We start from the raw sequence: 21462 nt of genomic DNA on the forward strand, positions 1-21462 counted from the left end.
ATCCCTGCGTCACACAGGACCTGAAACCGCAGGCTGTCACAGTGTGCTGTCAGGTTTCCCGACTGCAGCTGGTGAGCAGGCAAGCATCTGCCAGGCTAGAGACCTATACCTATTCTATTTTATAGTAACCTAAAATGCCATAATAATAATAATGATGATGATGATAGCTCAGCAGTTAAGGGTATCTGTTGCTCTTGCAGAGGACCTGGGATTGGGATTGGTTCTCAGCACCCACATGGTGGCTCACATCAATCTATAACTACAATTCCAGAACACCCGACACCCTGTTCTAGCCTCCACCGGCACCAGGCATGTAAGCAGTCCATGTGTATACACTCAACAAAACATTTATATATGTAAAATATGATAAATATAAACAAATGAAATATGTTTTAAAGAAAAATAAAACAAAGGTTTGCTGCAAATGGTGGGGTTGGCCTCGAACTCAGAGATCTACCCGCCTGCCTCTGCCTCAGCAGTGCAGGGACAAAAGGCGTGCACCACCATTCCTGGCTAAACCAAAACACCCATTCACATATATCAAGTCTCATCATATCCCACTTAATAGTCACCAAATTGTCCTATTTCATGATTCCACAATTTGGGACAATTGTGGGATCTCTGTATTTGTACTTTTTCAAAACACATGCCATACCTCCTTCACTAAAAAAGTAACCCTTAATGTTCTAACATTTTCATGTTTTCTCTTAAATTAAAAAAAAAAAAACCTTATAAAACTTGCTTATACAAATTGATCTCAGATGCTGAGAGTAAAAGTACCAATTCTGTAAAAAAAAGAAAAAAAATTAAACCATGATGTTTACTCCTCATGGGTGGCCTTAAGCTTTTCAGTCACTTTAAAGTATTAAAAAGTGATTAGATTACCTAGAACCAGGTCATGGAACTGGAGACCCTACAGAGATAATGAACTTGGCCTGTTAGGGGCAGAACTAGACCTGAAGCCTGGAAGCAGCCCTACGTGAGTGACACTTGATGAGCCACACCATGTGACACAGGGCCTGTTACCCTAGATACTTGGCAGGTTTAGGCAGGATACCAAGTTCAAGGCCTGCTGGGCTAGAGTGAGATCTGGGCTAGCCTGAGCAACTTAGTGAAACCCTATCAACAAACAAAAGTAAAACTGTAAGGCTAGGTTTATAGTCCCTGGACAAGTTCTTACTAACATGTTTGAGGCTCTGGGCTGGACTCCCGAGTAACAAAAAGCCTTAGGTGTCAGGCTTAAGTTCATACAAAGGATGTGGAGAAGTGGGGAACACCCCCAAAGCCAACCGCAGAACCAACCATCTGCAGTGACTCCTGTAGCAGGATTAAACAGAAAGCAGCCTGTATCAACACAGTATCAATCATCTGACTTAGTTAACTACTAGGCAAGCTGGGTTTGGGAGTGCACACATGAAGCCTAGCTCCTAAAGAGGTGGAGACAGGAGGATGAGGAGTCCAAGGTCATCTACCACAACACAGCAAACTTCAGGTCAGCCTGGGCTACGGAAGACCACCTCAGAACAAATAGGACATCAAAGTGCGAGGGCCCAGCATAATCAAACTACTGTAACTTACGTTTGACTATGGGGTTGGAGGTGCAGCTGTGGTGGCATAGGGTTTGCTTAGCATGTACAAAGCCCAGGGATCAATTCCAGCAGTAGAGTCAGGGGGATGTGGTCATCCTCCTCCACCACACAGTGCAGTCTGACAGAAAGAACGCTCCTATTCCATGAGAGCATTCCAAATGCATTCAGGCCAGTGGCAAAACACAAAGCACCACTCCACACAGGATCCTTACATGGTCTGTGTTTGTTTTTTTATTCTAGTAAGTCATCAATAGCTTTATGACACAGTCATTTATAAACACTTGTTAATCACCACCCCTCCAAGCAGAGGCAACTTCAGGAGCTAACACACATGTCCTGTTTTTATTATTGTCATGTGGCTCTCAGGTGAATAAACACAAATAGTATGAACACACTCAAGGAAAGCTGAGACACAAACCTTTCTGTCTTCAGACTGGAAAAATGTTTTTGTACCAATAGCAAAGCAGAGTTAACATGAAACCAGAGAGTGGAAAAGGCAGAGGGGGCTTAAACACATTTACTATCTTAAAATTTTAGAAAAAAGGTTGGAGAGTAAGAAAAAAACAACATATACACCATGAAAACAGTCTTTCCTTTTTAATGACCTCCAATTTTGTGTCTTCTAGAAGCATCCAGACCCTCATTGTAGATTATGTATCATCTCCTCTTTGGCTATGAGGTGTGTTGTTTTGTTAACCAGAGACATCAGCGAGTTCAGTTTCTGAGACCAGTCATTTAATAAATTATTTGGATCCTTGGGTCTCTGGAAGTTGATGACTCCAGCCAACCTGTCTACTTTAGCAAAGATGGTCTTGTTAACGACTAGATTCGAGAGGAAAGCCTCTGACTCCTGTGAGAGACAGACAGATTGGATTAAGATGGATAACTAAACATTCTAAAATTCTTCATCCATGAATACACAGGCTAAGAGCACTGACAGTTCCTTGCCAACTGCTGACCAGGATTATGTACTTACAGCACTGGATGATCACCTAATGAATCTCCTGTCAGGTGTGGTAACAGCTCCCAGCCCTGGGGAGGTACAGGCAAGACCAGGATTTGGAGGGACCCTGGACTACATATTCAGACAATGGAAACATGGTACCTTTCTGCACCATTTGTAAATGCAGTTAACAATGAAACCAGGAAGTGGAAAAGGCTAGACTGTTACCAATCAACCAACACACCACTTCCACAGCCAGGAATGAGTCTAAATGTGACCCTGTAGATTTAGCCCTGGTGATAATGAGGAACAGGGCTGGTACCAACAAAGACTGGCTCCTCGTTTTTAATTTTTAATAGTCCTTCCCTCCTTTCTTCTCTGCAGCACTGGGGATCAAACTCAAGGCCACACAGGCTAGGCATGCACTCCACCACTGAGCTGGATCTAACCTACAGTTACCCCTTAAAGGTACTATGGCATGGCTGTTTCCAAAAATGCTCTGTCACTAAGCAACCACGAGGCCACAGATAAATCATGCTGCTCCTCTGGTGTCCTCTTCCACAAGAACTCACCAGATTATTGAGAGGGAAGCCATTCAACTTTAATGTGTGTGACTCTTTTAGATGAACTATTATAGCATGTTCTTGCCCTGACAGAAATGTGCTTCTTAGGCTATTAACTCCTCTATTTTTGTTGATGTTGTTTTTTGAAAGCAGGGTCCCATGTATACAAGGCTGGCTTTAAACTAAGTATAAAGTAGGGTGGGACAGGGTGGGGGGTATGAAACTTAAGAGCCTCCTGTTCCCCAAGATTACAGGCAATGTTACCTCCTGCATCTTTGTGTGCAGACAGACAGACAGACAGACAGACAGACAGACACAGACACAGACACAGACACAGACACAGACACAGACACACACACACACACACACACACACACACGGCCACTCTACTCCTTTAGTCCTTCAGTAAGCCCTGGAGCCATTTCAGCACAGTCAGTCAGGTATCCCTCACAAACTTTATCTGCACGGTATGTTTCTGTGGATCTCCCAACATTTTTATCATATACACCGAGAACTTAAAATCAATGTAAATGTAGTCTTGGGGGTACTGGGGATTGAACCTAGACTCCCAGATCTCTAGCTAGCACAAACAATATTAATATAACTATAAACTTACTATTTTGGCTTCGGGGAGGCTGGTATTCAAGATAGCTTGGGAAACTTTAAATTATCTATATTTAAAATTAAATAATAAAAGCCAAGGGGGAATATGCATGCCTGCAATCCAGCACTTAGCAGATTAAGGTGGGAAGATGGCAAGAGAATAAGGAAGTTGGAGGAAGTAAATCCACAGTAGTAAAACAATTATTTTTCTCACTCCCTTTTCTTTCACAAGTCCACTGACACACAACACGAATGGCCAGAAACCACCCTGACAACACATTCGGAACTTACATCCACAGAGAGATCCAGAAGTTGTGCCATCCTTTTCATTGTTATCCGAGTGTAGTACTTGGCCATAATTCTGATGTTCTGTCAGGGGACACACACAACAGTTGTCAGTTCAGTAGGGTTCACATATGCAGGTGGGTTTACTGGCAACACGGATACAGGGCTGTGCTTTTCTGTAGCTCTCCCATTAGAAAGAAATTGGATCTAAATTTCAAAAGATAAACTAAACCCTGAGGTATAGAGACTGGCTTTTGTAGTTATTTGTGAACATAGTATTTTATTTTTATGTTCACTGGTGTTTTGTCTACACATATGCTTGTGCAAGGATGTCAGATCCCCTGAAACTGGAGTTACTTACAGACATGTGTGAGCTGCCATGTAGGTGATATGAATTGAACCTAGGTCTTCTGAAAGAGCAGCTGGTATTCTTAACCACTAAGCAACATTCAGCCCCTTGTGAACTTAGTATTTTATTGACTGATTATTTCTTTAATTATTGAGACAATCTCTTTTATTTGTTTATTTATTGAGAAAGTACCTCATTATGTAGCCCTGGCAGGCCTGACACTCCATGAAGACCAGGATGCCCTGTACAATAGAGCTCTGCCTCAAAAAGAAAACTTAAAATACTTGTATTAATGACATTAGTGGTTTAAATGTTATCTGTAACCCTAGCACTTGGGAGGATTCCCATAGTGATATGGAAGGCCAGCTAGCCTATCTATCTAAAAACAAAACCAAAAAAGAGAGACACAATAACATTTCCTGGTTTCTACGGGAAGTGGTGAAGTTAGACAAAAATTTTCTTATTGTTCATTAACTTTAGAGTTCTTAGCAAAACACCAGGACTCACAGAGATGAGGTTAACTTTGAAGAGGCTACTCTGCGGTCCATCAGGGCTTTAAGCAATGGGAGCCTCCAGGAAGCCCGAGGTGCTCTAGACTCTCAGCTCTGCCTTTCCTTTACCCCGTGAACACAATCAGTGGTCTCTTATAGCTCAGGCTGGCCTCAAACTCAGTATGCAGCTGAGGACTGGCTTGAATGCTTAATCCCCGTGCCTTTATCTCCCCGCTACTGAGGCATCACACCTGCCTGGATCTCTGTGGGACTCTTCCAAAATGAAGTCTGCTCACCTACTGCTACCTCATCTGAGTTTGAGAAAGGGTTTCACCGAATATCCCTGGGTATCCTGATCTAGTTATGAATCATAGACTGAACTCAAACTCTTAGCAGTTGAAGTTGAAGCTCCTGCCTCAGCTTCTTGTGTGCTGGGATTACAGGAATGTGCTACACCTGAACAGTTATCTGTTCTGAAAAGCCAAAAAGAGGGGAAGACAGACAAGCAGAAGATAAACTCTGGCACTGACTGCAAAGAGTAAATGTCTAAAACAGGCTGCTTTCAGTATGACTGAGAACAGATGGAAAGAAGTCCTGAAGTAAAGAAATAAAACCACGGGGCCTGACACCCTCTTCTGGCCTCCACAGGCACTACATGCACATGGTACACATGCAGGCATACATATAAAAAAATGAAAGGCCGGGCGGTGGTGGTGCATGCCTTTAATCCCAGTACTTGGGAGGCAGAGGCAGGCGGATTTCTGAGTTTTAGGCCAGCCTGGTCTACAGAGTAAGTTCCAGGACAGCCAGGACTACACAGAGAAACCCTGTCTCGAAAAAAACAAAAATAAATAAATAAACAAATAAATAAATAAAATAAAAACAAAACAGTTTTCAGCTTGGCCTGGTGGCTCGCCCTTGTAATCCCAGTACTTGGGGGCAGAGGCAGTAGAGTCAGTGCAAGGCCAGCCTGGCCCACATAGTAAATTGCAGGCTCTTCAGAACTATATAGTGAGAGCTTGTTTCCACACCCCCATCATCAGAAAGGGGGAATACAGTATATGCTCAAATCACCCACTCTTAGTTCTAAGACAATCCGAAAGGTAAAACGTGAGCCAGCAGACTGCCCGGTTCTTACGTGCTCCACGACTCTGTTCTTCAAGTCTTTCCACCTTTTATCACCTTCTTCTGTAGAGCTGAAAACGTCAGTTGCTGGGGTCTCCGAGGAGCCCTTCCGTAGCTCCACCCCATAGTCCTCAACAAGTGTGGACCAGCGCATCAGCTCCATTGTGGTAAAAAGCTTCAGCAGATCCCTGTAAAGAACATGCAACTCAGTGTTTGAGATCTGCCTAGCAAGGTTAGTGCTGCTAATCCCAAGCCCCAAATACAAAGTGCTTCCTGACTGGAAGCTTCCTTCTTGATATACTGATGACTGACTTGGGTGTGTATGTGTGTGAGTGAGGGGACAGAGCCCATGGTGCATGGATATGTCAGAGGATAATTTGTGGGAGTTGGTTCTATTCCCACCATGTGGGTTCTGAGTGGCTGAGGCTGCCAGGCTTAGAAGCATTGCTGTTCACTATGCAACTTGTGGCCCAAGACCTGAAACTGATGTGAGTACCTGTAGGCCGCCGACCCGACTCGGCTGGTCAAGATGGTGCCGGCTTCTGGTATGATCTACTGTTAAACAAGTGCACTGCACATGCGATCATCTTTGGGCCAATTCAGTTTTGGCCCCAACCCCTCCCGAGTGGGATATGCTAATGAGGTACTGCAATCCTGACCAAGAGCCCCCTCCGGAGCGCGGTGGGGGTGGGGGTGGGTGCTAATGAAGCACTGCAATTCTGACCAATCGTGCACCTCCACGCGCTCCCACCCCCCCCAGGGCTGAGGGTATATAAACAGCTCGCCCTGGGCACTTGGGGTTCGCAGCAAAATGAAGAAGCGCAATAAAGGCTGTTGAGAAGGATCCAGTTGAGAAGGATCTTCCTTGCTGGTGGAGTGGGGCGCAACAAGTGCCCGAGTGCTGACTTGATGTCACAGTGGAACATTCCACGTGACCTCATGGACTTGAATGTAGCCTGCAAACGCGTGACCAAGTGTAAGGCAACGAGTTCTCCTGATTCAAAACTAGGAACAGTGATGAGACAGTCACACCTCTACCTCCTGATGGTTCATCTAAAAAGTTACAATATTATGTAAAATTATCTTCTGACTAGCCCTGGCAGGTATGAAACATGAAACATGCATGAACTTTGGGCTTGGGTCCCAACCCTACACAACATGGTTACTGTGTACATGCAAAGATTTCAAAATGTGAAGACCATCTCAGGTCAAGCATTTCACAAGAGTCTCAGCTTGACTAACAACAAATTAAAACCAAGCAAACAAACAAATCAGACTCTTGCCAAACAATCTTACTCTTACTTAGTAGAACATGACAAATTCTCCTCTATTACTGTGCCATTTTCCACAGTTTGAAGAGCTTCCCCTCTATCAAGAGCGTTCTCCTTACTCTACCTGCCAATCTGACACAGCTGTACGCACACTAGTCACACAGGTAAGAAAAACCAGCTATTAAAACAAAAGCCAGGCACTTAGGAAGAAATGTGTTTGTTTGTGAAGTTTGACACACTTCAGATGGACATACTCCTGAAGAACATAATGTCCAGGCTATTGGTGATAAATCTGTTGAAAACAGATTATTAACCAAAAGCCGCTAAGCGACGTTTGACAGTTCTCTGACTAACGCACTATGTCAGTGTTTGCAGCAGCACTAACTCAACACACTGTCCCAGTGACTTTTTTTCTCTACTCCAATCATGCAGTAGGCACGTGTACAGGTGAAGGGAGTGATTTGGAGTGGATTGCCACAGTGACACATGCACTTACTTGTATTTGGGAATTTCTTCCAGCTTCTTGTCACTACTTATCCGGTGAACCAAATCTGACTGCTCGTTGTCAAAAGGAGCCAGAATAACATAGAGAACAACGCTTTTCAGAGCCTAGGGAAGTTGTAAATAATAGCTCATTTGTAACTGGAAACATAACGGGATTGAGTAAAAGGTGAAAAAAGTAAAGTCTTGTAAGTTCTAATTCCTATTTTAACTCAGATAGTCTTAGAAGGGGCCAGGCATGCTCCTTAATTCTAGTACTTGAAGGCACAGGCAGGGGAACCTGTGAGTTTTCAGCCTGGTCTACATAAGAAGTTTCAGACCCTGCCTTCCTAATTCTAACACTCAGGAGGCAGAGGCAAATTTGAGGTCAACCTGGTCTATAGAGTGAGTTCCAGGACAGCCAGGGCTACACAGAGAAACCAAAACCATAAACAAACAAACAATTTTTGGGGCAAATGTATCAAGGACAATTCTTGCTGTTAGTGAGCATAAATGTTGCACATAGCCAGAAGCGTCCTTTATTCTTTACTGTTTAAACCAGGGCCTCAATATGTAGCTGTGGCTGGCATGGAACTCACTGTACACATGGGTTGGCGCAAACTTGCTGTGATCCTCTCATCTTTTTTTTTTTTTTTTTTTTTTTTTTTTTTTTTTTTTTTTTGGTTTTTCGAGACAGGGTTTCTCTGTGTAGCCCTGGCTATCCTGGAACTCACTCTGTAGACCAGGCTGGCCTCAAACTCAGAAATCCGCCTGCCTCTGCCTCCCAAGTGCTGGGATTAAAGGCGTGCGCCACCACTGAGTGAGTTTCAGGACAGCCAGGGCTACACACAGAGAAACCCTGTCTCAAAAAACCAACCAACCAACCAACCAACCAACCAACCAAAGAAACCAACCAAACCCAGACCAAACCAAACCAAAAAAACAAGTTTGAGGCTATCCTGGGATACATGAGACTAACTCAAAACAAAACAAAAATAACAATGGGAAAAAGAGCCTCTTTAAAAAATAATAAAACAAGTTTCCAATGTTATTGGTATCTGTAACCTACTCAACAGGTTAATCAGATTTTTGTTTTGCAAATAGTCCCATAGCCAGACAGAGTGAACAGAAAGCGGCACCATGGGGTGCATCATTATGGCAGTTACAGTGATATAAAAACAGGCAAAAATGCAAGTTGTCTTTTCTCCTTCTCTTCCTCATGCTAGGAATCACAGAGGACCCTGTGGCAGCCAGGAAAGGATTCTAGACGGAGCTGCACCCTTCCATGAGGCTGTCCTGACATTAGGCCACCGCTTGTCTCCTTACCTGCTGCCACTTGTCACTTTCTGCTTGAATGCAGGGAGTGTCATAGATGGCTCTGTAGTGCTTACAGATGGACAGATAGGACCCCTCATGCTGATCCAGCTGAATCATTAAGTTATAGTACTTCAACTTTAATTTCTGAAACAAGTTCAAAAAGTAAGTTGGGCTTGCAGCTTCCAGCCAAACACTCTGAGTGTAATCAGGCTGTGCAGAGACATGCTCACCTCTGTGTTTTCTTCTTGGAAGAATTTGGTATTAATTTTTTTGCTGATGATCTGTGTACGAATGTAATCCTTCACAGCTAAGCAGAGTCTCATCTGCTCCAGAATAAATTCCACTCGCTCCTTCTTCTCCATGGACCCATAGGTTTCCACCTAGCAAAGCAATTCCTCAGGTAAGTTTAAATTACTTAAGTGCATATTAAAATAGCCAGATAAAGTATTAATTCTTCATACTTGTACAGTGTTGGCAATTATACAAAAAGTAAGTTATGGGGTTAAAGACATAGATCAGCAATACAAGTATTTACTGCTCTTCCACAGAACCCAGTTCTGTACCCAGCACCATGCATGTCAGGTACCTCACAACCCCCCCAGCTCATCTAGTCTCCATGGGCCCTTGTATGTAGAGACATACCTTTCTTTTACACACAAGTGTACATGCATATAAGTCACACATATGTGCATTTATGTATTTTACATGTGTGTATTCATATATTCTAAACAGAATTGGGCAGCAGAGGTGCACATCTTTAATCTTAGCACTTGAGAGACAGAGGCAGGTGGATCTCCCTGATTTTGAGGCCAGCCGATGGAGTGAGTTCCAGGACAATCAGGGCTACAGAGAGAAACCCTGTCTCAAAAACCCCAAACCATATACACATGCATGCATGTACAGACACATGTACATGTATATATACACATGTGTATCCAAACATACACACATACATGTATATGCATATATACACATATATGCACAAAGACATATGAATACATAATATATATATGTGTACACATATATGCACACACATGCACATATACATGTATATGGATGTGTGTGTGTGTGTGTGTAAAATGGTGTTTTCAAGACAGGGTCTCACAACTTAGCTCTGGAACTCACTGTGAGTGAGCTGGGTAATCCAGCACTTGGGAGGCAAACAGATGGATCTTGGTAGACCTGGACAAGCCTAGTCTATGGAGATAGTTCCAGGATATCCAAGGCTGCACAGAGAAACCCTGTTTTGAAAAACTAATAATGATGATGATAAGAGACTTTGAGGGCAAAAAGAAGCAGAATGAGTGTGCAGACCTCTACCTAGGTCAGTCATTTACTGCCTCCGAAGTTCAGTTTCCTTGGCTGGAAACTTGGGGAAACACAGCACTGCATGTGTAAGTTACTGGGATGAAGACTGTAGTGATGTTCTCAGCATTCCTAAAGTTGCAACCCTTTGATACAGCTCCTTATTTGTGGAATTGTAATGTAAATATCTGATATGCAACCTATATGAAAGGGTCATTTAACCTTCAGAGGGGTCAAGACCAACAGTTTGAGAACCACTGATATAAAGGATCTGAGATTTATAGAAGAAAAGATCAGAGAATGAAAACAATGCAGGGCACTAGACCCTTTGAAAAAAGTCTTCCCTTCCTTAACCCAAGGGGAAAAGGAACTTGACAGAGGAATGTCTGAGTAACCTATTTAGCCTAGTGGGCAGCCTCTGATGGGGCCTAGGCACTGTGAGGTCACAACATGAAGACATTTTGAGCAAGAAAACACACTATATTCTGGTGACATCCCTGACTTTTCTCAGAATGCTTAGTTTTATAAAGGGAAAACACACAGATCCATTCTGTAAATTTGTGCTTTTAGAATGTCCTGGTGACTACAGCATCAAACCCAGGGTTCTATATGTAAGGGAAACACTTATTATTGAGTTCTTAGAGTCCCAGCTCTGGCAAGTTTTCTTTGCCAAACCAACCAGCCAACCAACCAACCAACCAAACAAACAAACAAAAAACAAAATATAAACAGAATGCAAATGTTCAAAACATAATTCTACAAAACTAAGGCCAATCTTTGATGCTAGTATATTTCTTCAAACCATGTTTAGCAGGTTAGCTTGCAACATCAGTTTTCAGGAACCCAAAGAACACACTGTGCTGTGCACATGTTTACTCTTGGTAACTTAGCAAGAAGCAGCAATAAGGTATCAAAATAAGTCACTTCCATAGGAAAATGCTGCCAACTCAGTATATAAATTTACACGGTCCCTAAACCATCTCACCTGTAATTCCTGAAGGATGGAGGCAGCCTCTTTCACATCGCCATTTTGTTCTTTTATAGTTGCTAAGGTTTTAGTCAACCGAGCACGCTCAATTTCAACATAAATCTACAAACAGAGATTGACAGTATTAAAACACCTGCAGAAACATGTTAACATTTAAAGGGCAGAGTTGTATTATTCGGTCTAACAGCTTCATCCTACGGCACAACTCATCACCCACACACACTGCGAGACATCTCTCACTTCACACCCAGAACTAGGATGCAAAGGCAAGTATCTTTATAAGACATTCTCCAGGGCTGGAGACACAGCTCACTGGCTCAGTCTATTGCTGTACCAGGACTGCAATTTGGATCCCAACACCCACATCAGGTGGTTCACAAATGCCTGCAACCTCAGCTCCAGGGATCCAATGCTCACTTCTTCCCTGTGGGTATCAACCCCCAACATAAAGTAAAATAATTTAAACCACCGCCCCCCCCAAACCCACTACAACCACCAACAACAGCAAAAAGACCCCAAGTAACAGGACCACAAGCTGTATTAATGGCACAAAACACAAAGTGGCTTTAAAAGATTTGCAAATAACACTTTGCAACAAGGATATGCAGAGCTCAAAATCTGTAATTCTACTGAGGCTGTAAACAAGACTCATCTTTTGTTCTGGATGTTGTGGCCTGAACTCAGGTCTGCATCTACTCTAAGCATGTCCATGGCCACTAAGGCATACACCAGCACAATTCATATTAAATATAATTTAAAAAAATTTCTGAGGCCAGGTAAGGAGCACACTTGTAACCTCAGTACGCAGGAAGCCAAAGCAGGACCTCCAGTTTGAAGCTAGCACGGGCCACAAAAGACTATCTATTCTGTTTTCACCCTTCTTCCCTCCAATCTGATCTCACTAACAACGTAAACTATTAGCTTCCCCCCCTTTTTAAAAAAAACAAAAAACAAAAAACAGGGGCCTCTGTGTAGGCCTGGAAGATCTAGAGAGCTGTCTGCCTCTGCCTTAAAGTGCTGGGATTAAAGGTGTGCCTCACCATGCCTGGCTTGCTAGCATTTTTTTATAGCTATAAAATTAGTAGATTAATTTCCAACAAATCAAATACCAAAAATCTAAGTGTAACCCCTAAAGAACCTGAGAAATGAGCATCCATGCAGCAACCCTTCCACACCCAGCCCCAAACTTGAATTTCCAATAACATCAACTATTGAAATACTTCAGTATCTCTCTTTAATCACACACACTTTTTTTTTTTTTTTTTTTTTTTTTGCATGTGTGCGGAAGCATGAATGCTAATGCAATGAAGTACAAATGGAATTAAAATCAGAGAGATGGTGGGTCCCAGGGATCAAAGGAAAGCTGTCTGGCTCAGGAGAAAACATCTAATAACCCCCTTGGCCATGCTGCAAGTCCACCTAAATATCTATCTATCTATCTATCTATCTATCTATCTATCTATAAATAAATTTCCTCATGTCTACAATGTTTTGGGCCATATGGATTTTAACTCATTTTAATAAGTCACACAACTGTGCTGGTGAGATTGCTCAGTGGTTAAGAACACTGGCTGCCCTTCCAGAGGTCCTAAGTTCAATTCCTAGCAACCACATGGTGGCTGACAACCATCTGTAATGGGATCTGATGCCCCCTTCTGACATGCAGGTATATATATATATAGACAGATCACTCCTACATTAAAAAAAAAAATACCTAAGTAAATACATTTTACAAAACTCACATAACCGTTAGTTACTCAAGAGACCAAGGCAAATGGTTGGTAAGTTCCAGGCTCCTATCTTTTTCTCTCAGAAAGCTACATCAATTTCGGGATTAAACTCATTTACTTCCGAGCCAGGTGTGGTGGTGCATGCTGGGTATAGTGGCACATACCTTTCATTTCAGAACTTGGGAGGAAAGGCAGGCAGATCTCTTGGGATTTGAGGCCAGCATGGTCTACACATGAGTCTGAGGTCAGCCAGGGCTGCATAGAGATCCAGTCATACAAACTAACAAAACCCGAAAATTTATGTACATGCAATACAGAAGCACTTGACCCTCACAGACTGCAGTAAGAAGTCATGCCAGCAGAAAACTCACCTTTCCTTCTGTAACCATCCGTAGAGTATCAATCAATCGCAGCTTGACTGGCAGGTCTGTGATCTCCTCCACGTAAGTACAGCACTGCTGAACCATTTTTGCAACTGCCTAATAAAATATTATAAATATGGGAATAGTGGCACATACCTTTCATTTCAGAACTTGGGAGGAAAGGCAGGCAGATCTCTTGGGATTTGAGGCCAGCATGGTCTACACGAGTCTGAGGTCAGCCTAGGCTGCATAGAGATCCAGTCAAACTCATAAGTGAAATTTATTCTTCAAGGAGAAAGAAACTAAATTATTTTGTTTTGAGAAAGGATGTTTCTATGGAGTTCTGGCTGGTCTGGAACCCTCTATGTATACCAGGCTAGCCTCATTCTCCCAGAGAGCCACCTGCCTTTGTATCCCTAATCCTGGGATAAAAGAATGCTCTCAGCTTGGAGGAGAGGAAATCCCATAGATATATTCCAGTAGAATTTCAAACCACCTCTGGAATATAATTAGAAACTTTGTAAGTTAAACAAATTTTCAATGACTTCAGAGATTAGTTTCCTAAAAGTCCTTATTTAAATGCAAACATACAGCTTAAACATTTTAATTAACAGTTACTTATTAAGTGTGTGAGCTTGTGTGCCATGCCCGCATGTGGAGGTCAGAAGATATCCTGTAGGAGTCAGCTCCTCCTTCCAGCATGGAGGTCTAGGGAACTGAACTCAGGTCATCAGGCTTGGCAGCAGGAACCTTTACCTGCTGAGCCACCTTTCTAGCCCCAGTTTTTTTGTGTTTCTAAAGCAATCAGGAACTCACTTGCTTTAACTGACTCCGTCGTTTTGACAGAAGCATAATATTTTCATTAAGTAAGTCCCATTCTTTAGCCTCATAGCACATTTTCACTACTGCGACCAAGATGCGGGACGTGGACACCATGTCAGAGGCCTGCAAGGATGAAATACATCGTAAGTGCATGGGCAGTACCAAATCAGTGACTGCTAAGTGCCGTCTGCACCACTCACTAAGTACTTACAGTCCGAGTCTGCTTTTCTAGAGAGAGAAGGGTTTCAATGACTTCCTGAAGCCTTCCTTCCTGAAACAAGAGAAACAATGGACAGAACATCACCAACAGACTGAAGCTTTTGGGAAAGTTAAAACAATGTCCACTCTAAAGGTAAAATGGGCCCCATTACTGCTCTTGTTTGCAGTTCTCCAAAGAATCTGTGAAAAGCTTGCTCCTGGGCAGTCTTTAGGTTAGGGTTTTTCTACCAAGACTCACACGCTGTGCTTCTTTTCTCACGTGTGTGATTGCTTTACCACTGTGCCACATTTCCAGCAGCCCACAAGTTCTTTTTTTTTTTTTTTTCTTGGTTTTTCAAGACAGGGTTTCTCTGTGTAGCCCTGGCTGTCCTGGAACTCACTCTGTAGACCAGGCTGGCCTCGAACTCAGAAATCCACCTGCCTCTGCCTCCCAAGTGCTGGGATTAAAGGCCTGCGCCACCACCGCCCAGCTAGCCCACAAGTTCTTTTTGCCCCTCTCCCTGCACTTCTTTCTTCTTCTCTCATTCATTCATTCATTCATTCATTCATTAGCAGGGTCTCATCAAGTCCAGGCTGTACCCAAGTACGACTTTGAATTTGTACTTCCTGCTTCCACAGTTACAGGTGTCTGTAACACATCTAGTTTGTAAGGTACTGGGGTAGAACCAAGTGTCTCTGCATATGAGTCAAGCACTTATCAACTGAGCTACACCCTAGATTTACAAACTTTTTGTTTGTTTGTTTTGAGATAGGATTTCTCAGTGTAGCCCTCGATGTCCTGGAAGACCAGATGGTCTCAAACTTAGAGATAAAACTGCCTCCTCTTCCCAAGTGCTGGGGTTAAAGGTGTGTGCCACCACAGCTTGTCCCCACAACCTCAGAAAAATTGAACCTGTAACTATAATGATGTCTCCTCTGAGAAAAGACTCAGTCTTTGTTTTAGATTCTAATTTATCAACTCAGAGTGGTGATACCTGTTTATCTTGTTCTGTCCAGAATTCCTAACTGGTAGGGCTCTGAAGAGTACAAATAGAAAGAATTTGCAGAAAACACCCACAAGCTATCCAGAAAGTCATGTTTTTAAGGAGGGGCTGATATAAACTAAATACACCCTGCTGAGAGGTTAGAGCAAGCAAGTAGAGACCTGAGAGTAGAGCACAGGGTAGACAGGACTGCAGGTCTGAGGCCAGCCCTGCAGATCCATGTATAGTATTAGCTGAATGCTCACCGCTGGGAGAACAAATCTAGAAGGCTAGTAAATCACAAAGACAAAGAACCAATGTTAGGAAGTCTGTTGCAAATTTGACCGTCATTCCATTTTACAGATTACAACCGACAGTTCAAGAGACTTATCAGCCACAGAAACATCACTAGAACCAAAGTCCGGGCTCTTCCTATCCTCGTCCCCCAATCCCACCATTTCAGCATGACAGTTCCCTTACCAAGGATGACTGTGCTTTGCTCAAAGTAATCTCTATAAAAAATAGTATATGAAAATAAAGTGACTGGGCGGTGGTGGCGCACGCCTTTAATCCCAGCACTTGGGAGGCAGAGGCAGGCGGATTTCTGAGTTCGAGGCCAGCCTGGTCTACAGAGTGAGTTCCAGGACAGCCAAGGCTATACAGAGAAACCCTGTCTCGAAAAACAAAAAAAAACAAAAAAAAAAAAAAAAAGAAAGAAAGAAAGAAAGAAAGAAAGAAAGAAAGAAAGAAAAAGTAAAAATGAAAACCATCTCATGAAGACAGCTGCTGTGGTTGCTGTCACTGTGGTCAGATGGTATGTATAGCACACTGACTGGGAAGCAGACACTAAGGAACTGCACCCCACACGGGAGGGAGTCACACTGCTGTAGTCCATGCACTGCAGGATCAGCACCACATCAGAGACCATCTTCTTAGAAAGGAGCTCTTGGCTAGTGCTCTCTGAAACCATTAGTCACTCAGCACTTCATTTAATACTGACTCCACAGGCTCTACTTTGCAATGACCCTGAACTATATTCTAATATTTACTTTATAATCTCAGTAAAATGTAAACTCTGAAATTGCATTGTGAAGCTTCATTAGCCAAACACGTACTATTGCTTCTGCAGATACCTTTGTTGCTCTGAGACAGAATCTCACTCTATAGCCCAGGCTGTCCTCAGACCTGCAATGGTCTTCCTGGCCTGGCTTCCTGTATGCCAAGCTTACAGGTGAGAGCTGTCTCACGCTTAGTGTCTTAGTCCATGTTCTACTGCAGTGAAGAGACACCATGACCAAGGCAACTCTCCTAAGAGAAAACATTTAACTGGGGACTTGCTTACATCTTCAGAAGTCTGGTACATTATCATAATGGTGGGGAGCAGGAACATGCAGGCAGGTGCTGGAACAGTACTGAGAGCTGCATCCTGATCCACAGACTGAGGCGGGACACACACAGATGGACAGACAGACAGAGACATTGACACTCTGGGTTTGGAGTGGGCTTTTGAAAACCTCAAAACCCTGGTAACTAAGCATTCAAATATAGGAGCCTATGGGGGCCATTCTTATGCAAACTACTACATCTAGCTTGAAGGTAAATGTTCATTCCTTATAAAATAGTGGTTAATATATAAAGAGAGTGGTCTACCAAATGGTCTGTGAGTTCCCTTAGGCCTGGGCCCTCGTTTGCTTGTAGCTTCCCTTATACCAACTTGAACACAACATATGTTAAACTATTCAGATGATCTTAACTGGCTTACTATTCCTGGCTGTCACAATAAGGAGGATGTGACAAGCTATTATGGCTATCAAGTTAGTCCTGTCTGAGGGATACCACCATCATCTTCATTAAATACAACTAGTTCTCAAACCATCTCACTTCTTCCTTCCATTTGTCTATGTTCAACCCAATGATTATGCATAGTCTTCCTTCCTGTCTATTCACAGCTCCCGAAATGCCACCTCTTCCAGGCAGCCAAATGGAAACAGCCACCCCAAACCAGAGTGTCAGAACATGTAACTCGTGTGACTCACTTCCCTCAGTTAGAAAACCTTTGTAGATGAGGTAATGTCTACAGAGTTTGTTCAGTGTCAGGAAGTGCCAGGCATCTGTAGGATCCCTAAATTTGCCTCCATTAACCCCTAGGAGATCCAATCTGTTAATCTGTTAAAGTCTGCTAAACAACCCCAAGAAGGAATTAATACAAACTTACCATAAATAGTTCAATTTTAAAGCCTAGAGTGAGCCACCTGACCAGGGTACTAGACATTGATATTTCGGGTATTCCGGAGAAGCAGCAAGCGCTCCTAACTACTGAGCCTCACACCAGACACAATCTTAGCAAGAATCTGCACCTACAGTTTTTACCTTCAAATTTTCTTTCACATTTGAAACAACAACATCTGAAGAGAAATTAAGTGCAAATGACTCTTTAGACAGAAAATAAGATATAGCAAAAATTGATTACTGCTCTGGTTGCTAGGAACCTGAGCATGATTACCCTATGATAAACCATTGAACTTTAAGTCTTCTCACAAAGGAAAAGAACAAAACTTTCTTCAGAGTTACCAATGAACTCAAAATAAAAATAAAACAATGTACACTAGAATATTCATACACTCCAAAGTAGAACTGTAATGTTAAGGACTCAGCATCAAGAGCACCTGCCTACTTTCCAGCCTGGAAAGGGGTGGGGAGAGAAAGCCATGTTAGAAATATTAAAAGGGCTGGAGGTTATGGCTCAGTGGTAGAGTGCTGGCCCTGCGTTCAATCTCTAGCAACGCAACCTCCCACCCCCACACACCACACACACACACACACACACACATACACACAGAGTTAGCTAGGGTGTTTTTAAAAATGAATAAAGCAAAACTGATTAAAGAAATCTAAAAAACTAACCAGGATTATGTGAAAATATGAAAGTTAAAACTATGGACCTGTGTTTCAGGGGGGGAAAAAACCCACCTGCTTCCCAGTCTTCTTTTCTGATCCATAAACAAGTAAGTGCAACACAACTCACACATACGCCTTGCTTAGCTTCACAAGCATAGTCTTCAAAAGCAAATCAAACACAGAAACCCCCAGAATCCAAATGTTTTCATTTTTAACTACTTTAACAGGCCCAAACAGTCTTTGTTTTGAGCACATCCATTACTTATCAACCGCCCAGGAAAGCATCTGGCCCTTGAGTCTGTAACTGTGGCATACAGAACAGGACTGTCCTTTTCTTGGACAACACTTTGTCTACATTCCTCTTCCTGCTTGACCCTCCCGAGTGCTGAGATTACACATATGAGCTACCACTGCTGGTATAATTGTACTCTCTAAAGCAAATGATGTCTCTACCTGCTATCAACACCACCATTGTATTAATTTCAAAGGGAATGTTCAGGAGATGGCATTGGCTAAATTATGTTTCTTAATTCTTTAGCTCATCGGTTTAAATTGCATTTTAAGACAGATTAACATCCAGTTTTTAAGCATTAAAATATTTCACACAAAAATCCGTATTTCCAGGGGTAGAAAGATGGTTCAGTAGTTAAGAGCACTGACTTTTATTCCAGAAGACCTGTGTTCAATTCCAAGAACACACATGACATCTCACAACCAATGTACAAACAAAACAACCATACACAAAATAGTATTTAAAATGTTTTACTCCTGGTTTCCCATTCAAATCAGCAGTGTCATTCAGCTTTGTGAATATTCTAAATTCTGTACTTATATATTAAGTTCTTTAAGACCAAACAATCCTCGTAGTGAGTGTATCCCAGGTAACTTTCAAGACTGAACTGGAGGAACTTAAGAAGGTCTGGGTTAATCGTTAGCAATAACCAACAACATATCTACTGAGCAAACCTAGTTTTGAATCCCTGGCTATTATTAATTATAACCTCGGGCAGAATACTTTCAGCCTTGGCTTCTATAAGTATAAAATGACATAAAAAGTTGCCAGACACATAGCATAGAGTGTGAAAATGTTTGGGTCAAGGTATTCTTATTCCATAATAAAGGCTTGATGGATGGTGTTGTTCAATGGTAGAACATTTGCCTAGCGTGTGCGTGACCCCGAGTTTGATCCCTAGCACCACAAACTACGTCCATGTTGGCCCATTGTTCATTATCTGCCCTCTCCGGCTCTGTACTTTTAATACCTGTTTATGTTTCCTATACTGTCCTCTCTAGAAATGACTACCTCAACTTTATTTCATCCTACTCAAATCTAATACAAATGTCAGCTCCTCTCCCATAAGAATGATCAGTTTCCTTCCTTGGTCCAATAACACTGTCACTTGGATAGTTCACCAACATGCATAGGGTCCCGAGTTCATTGCGTGTGTACTATCACTTTCCTGGTCCTCCTGTCCAAAACCAGTCACTGCCATGCACTTAAAGGACGTTAATTGATTGGGTCATAGTATTATTAGAACCAAACTCTCTGATGCAGGCCTGAAGTTGAGAACGGACTAAACCAAACCTTACTTAAGAGTTCCAAGAAAGAGCAAGCACTAAAACCAGGCGTCAACTTCGATGGGAAAGAGATGACCATTTATTATCTAGGGCTTGGGGAGCTTCGGGTTGCAGCGACTCCCAGGAAGATAGACCCAGGGTCTCCCACTCAAGCAGGTCCAACCCCGGCTAGGAAGACACCAGGGATGCGCGCTCCAGCCCGCAGGCCCCCTGAGGCCTAGGCAGGCTCCACGCCGTGACTCAGCCCGTGGCGCCCGCCAACAGCCTGCTGTCCTCCCCTCACCTTGGCCAGCTTCTCGCACTCAGGCAGGCGCTGATCCACCGTGGCGCTGTAGTCCACCTCCATCTTCACAATGCGCCCATCGGCCCGCTCCGAGCCGCCGTCCGCCATGGTCCCTGCCTAAGAGTCCCCTGCTGTCCCCCCAGATTCGGCCACCACTCGTCACTCGCACCGGAAGTCGCCCGCTCATCCACTCAGGCAGTGCGTCGGAAGCCCGCAGGAAGGACCCCGTGAAGTCCTTTGCGCTGGTCGCCAGTCAGGCAGTGTTTCGGACAGTCCTGGAGGCGGGGCGTACGGCGCGAGGGGCAGGTCCAAGAATAGGCGGGGCTTTCTGAGGGCGGAGATTTCTGGGAGCGAGACTGGCTGTTCCAGTCTCCTGGCCCAAACTGGGTTACACTATCCTGTCTGAAGGAAGCGAATGTGACACAGCAGGAATTCTCACGTATTTTTACATCCTCTGCTTCGAAAAACGATTTACCAGAACAGTCGGTGAGCCACTTGGTTTTTCTTGGTCCTCGGTGTTCCCATTTTTAAATGAGGAGGCAAAAACTGACCCTGAAAGACGAAAGTTCTAAGGTTTTCTCTGCATTGATCTATGGGGTATTTAATTGCTCCTCAAAGCAAAACAAAACAAAAAAAGGGTAGTAGGCAGCTCAGTAATATAACAAGCAGTGTTTTTGCGTTTTCACTCAATCTACCGATAACAAGAATCCCTAAGACAACTCAGATCACGTTTCTGAGAAAATTGCAGGTTTTTTTTATATCATCAGTTTTACATTTAGTTATGTACACGCATGTGGAGGTCAGGGGACAGCTTGTAGGAGTCAGTCTTGCCTTCCTGTAGATTGAATTTAGGTCTTCAGGATTGGCAGCAGACACCTCTACCAGCTGAGCCATTACCCTGGCCTGAAAATTGCTATTTTAAAGTCCTGTACAAGTTTTATCGCTTACACCCTCAGAATTTCTATGATATAGCATAGACATCATCAAGACAAAACAAAACAAAAAAACCTTTCAGAGAGCCAGGCTCGGTAGTCAATGTCTAATTAATCCCAGTACTCACTCGAGAGGCAGAGGTGAGTGGATGTCTGAGTTTGAGACCATCCTGCTCTATGTAGCAAGTTACATGTCAGCCAGAGCTATATAGTGAAACCCCGTCTAAAAATACAGAACATAGGACTACATGACCACACTAAATATCTCATTTCCATCTCTCTCTATACATAGAGATACATATCTCTATATTAGAGGAATTTTAGGTATTTTGCTGTTTTAAATTTTGTTTCTCCTTTAAACACTATT

At 43.0% G+C, this 21462-nt stretch overlaps 1 protein-coding gene across 1 annotated transcript; it reads right to left on the reverse strand.

Annotated features, from left to right (window-relative positions):
- Positions 1-1797: 1797 nt before the first annotated feature.
- Psmd12 (proteasome 26S subunit, non-ATPase 12) lies at positions 1798-20365 on the reverse strand. Its single transcript, XM_034507058.1, has 11 exons — positions 20164-20365; positions 14435-14494; positions 14218-14346; positions 13411-13518; positions 11307-11411; positions 9247-9396; positions 9026-9160; positions 7716-7828; positions 5962-6136; positions 3990-4067; positions 1798-2439 (listed from the first exon to the last, which is right to left on the reverse strand). Exons 1-11 carry the CDS (start codon positions 20269-20271, stop codon positions 2230-2232), a joined length of 1371 nt encoding a protein of 456 aa, XP_034362949.1. The 5' UTR covers positions 20272-20365; the 3' UTR covers positions 1798-2229.
- Positions 20366-21462: the final 1097 nt, after the last annotated feature.

This window comes from Arvicanthis niloticus, chromosome 6, assembly GCF_011762505.2.
Source record: "Arvicanthis niloticus isolate mArvNil1 chromosome 6, mArvNil1.pat.X, whole genome shotgun sequence".
In the NCBI taxonomy this organism is placed as follows: Eukaryota; Metazoa; Chordata; class Mammalia; order Rodentia; family Muridae; genus Arvicanthis; species Arvicanthis niloticus.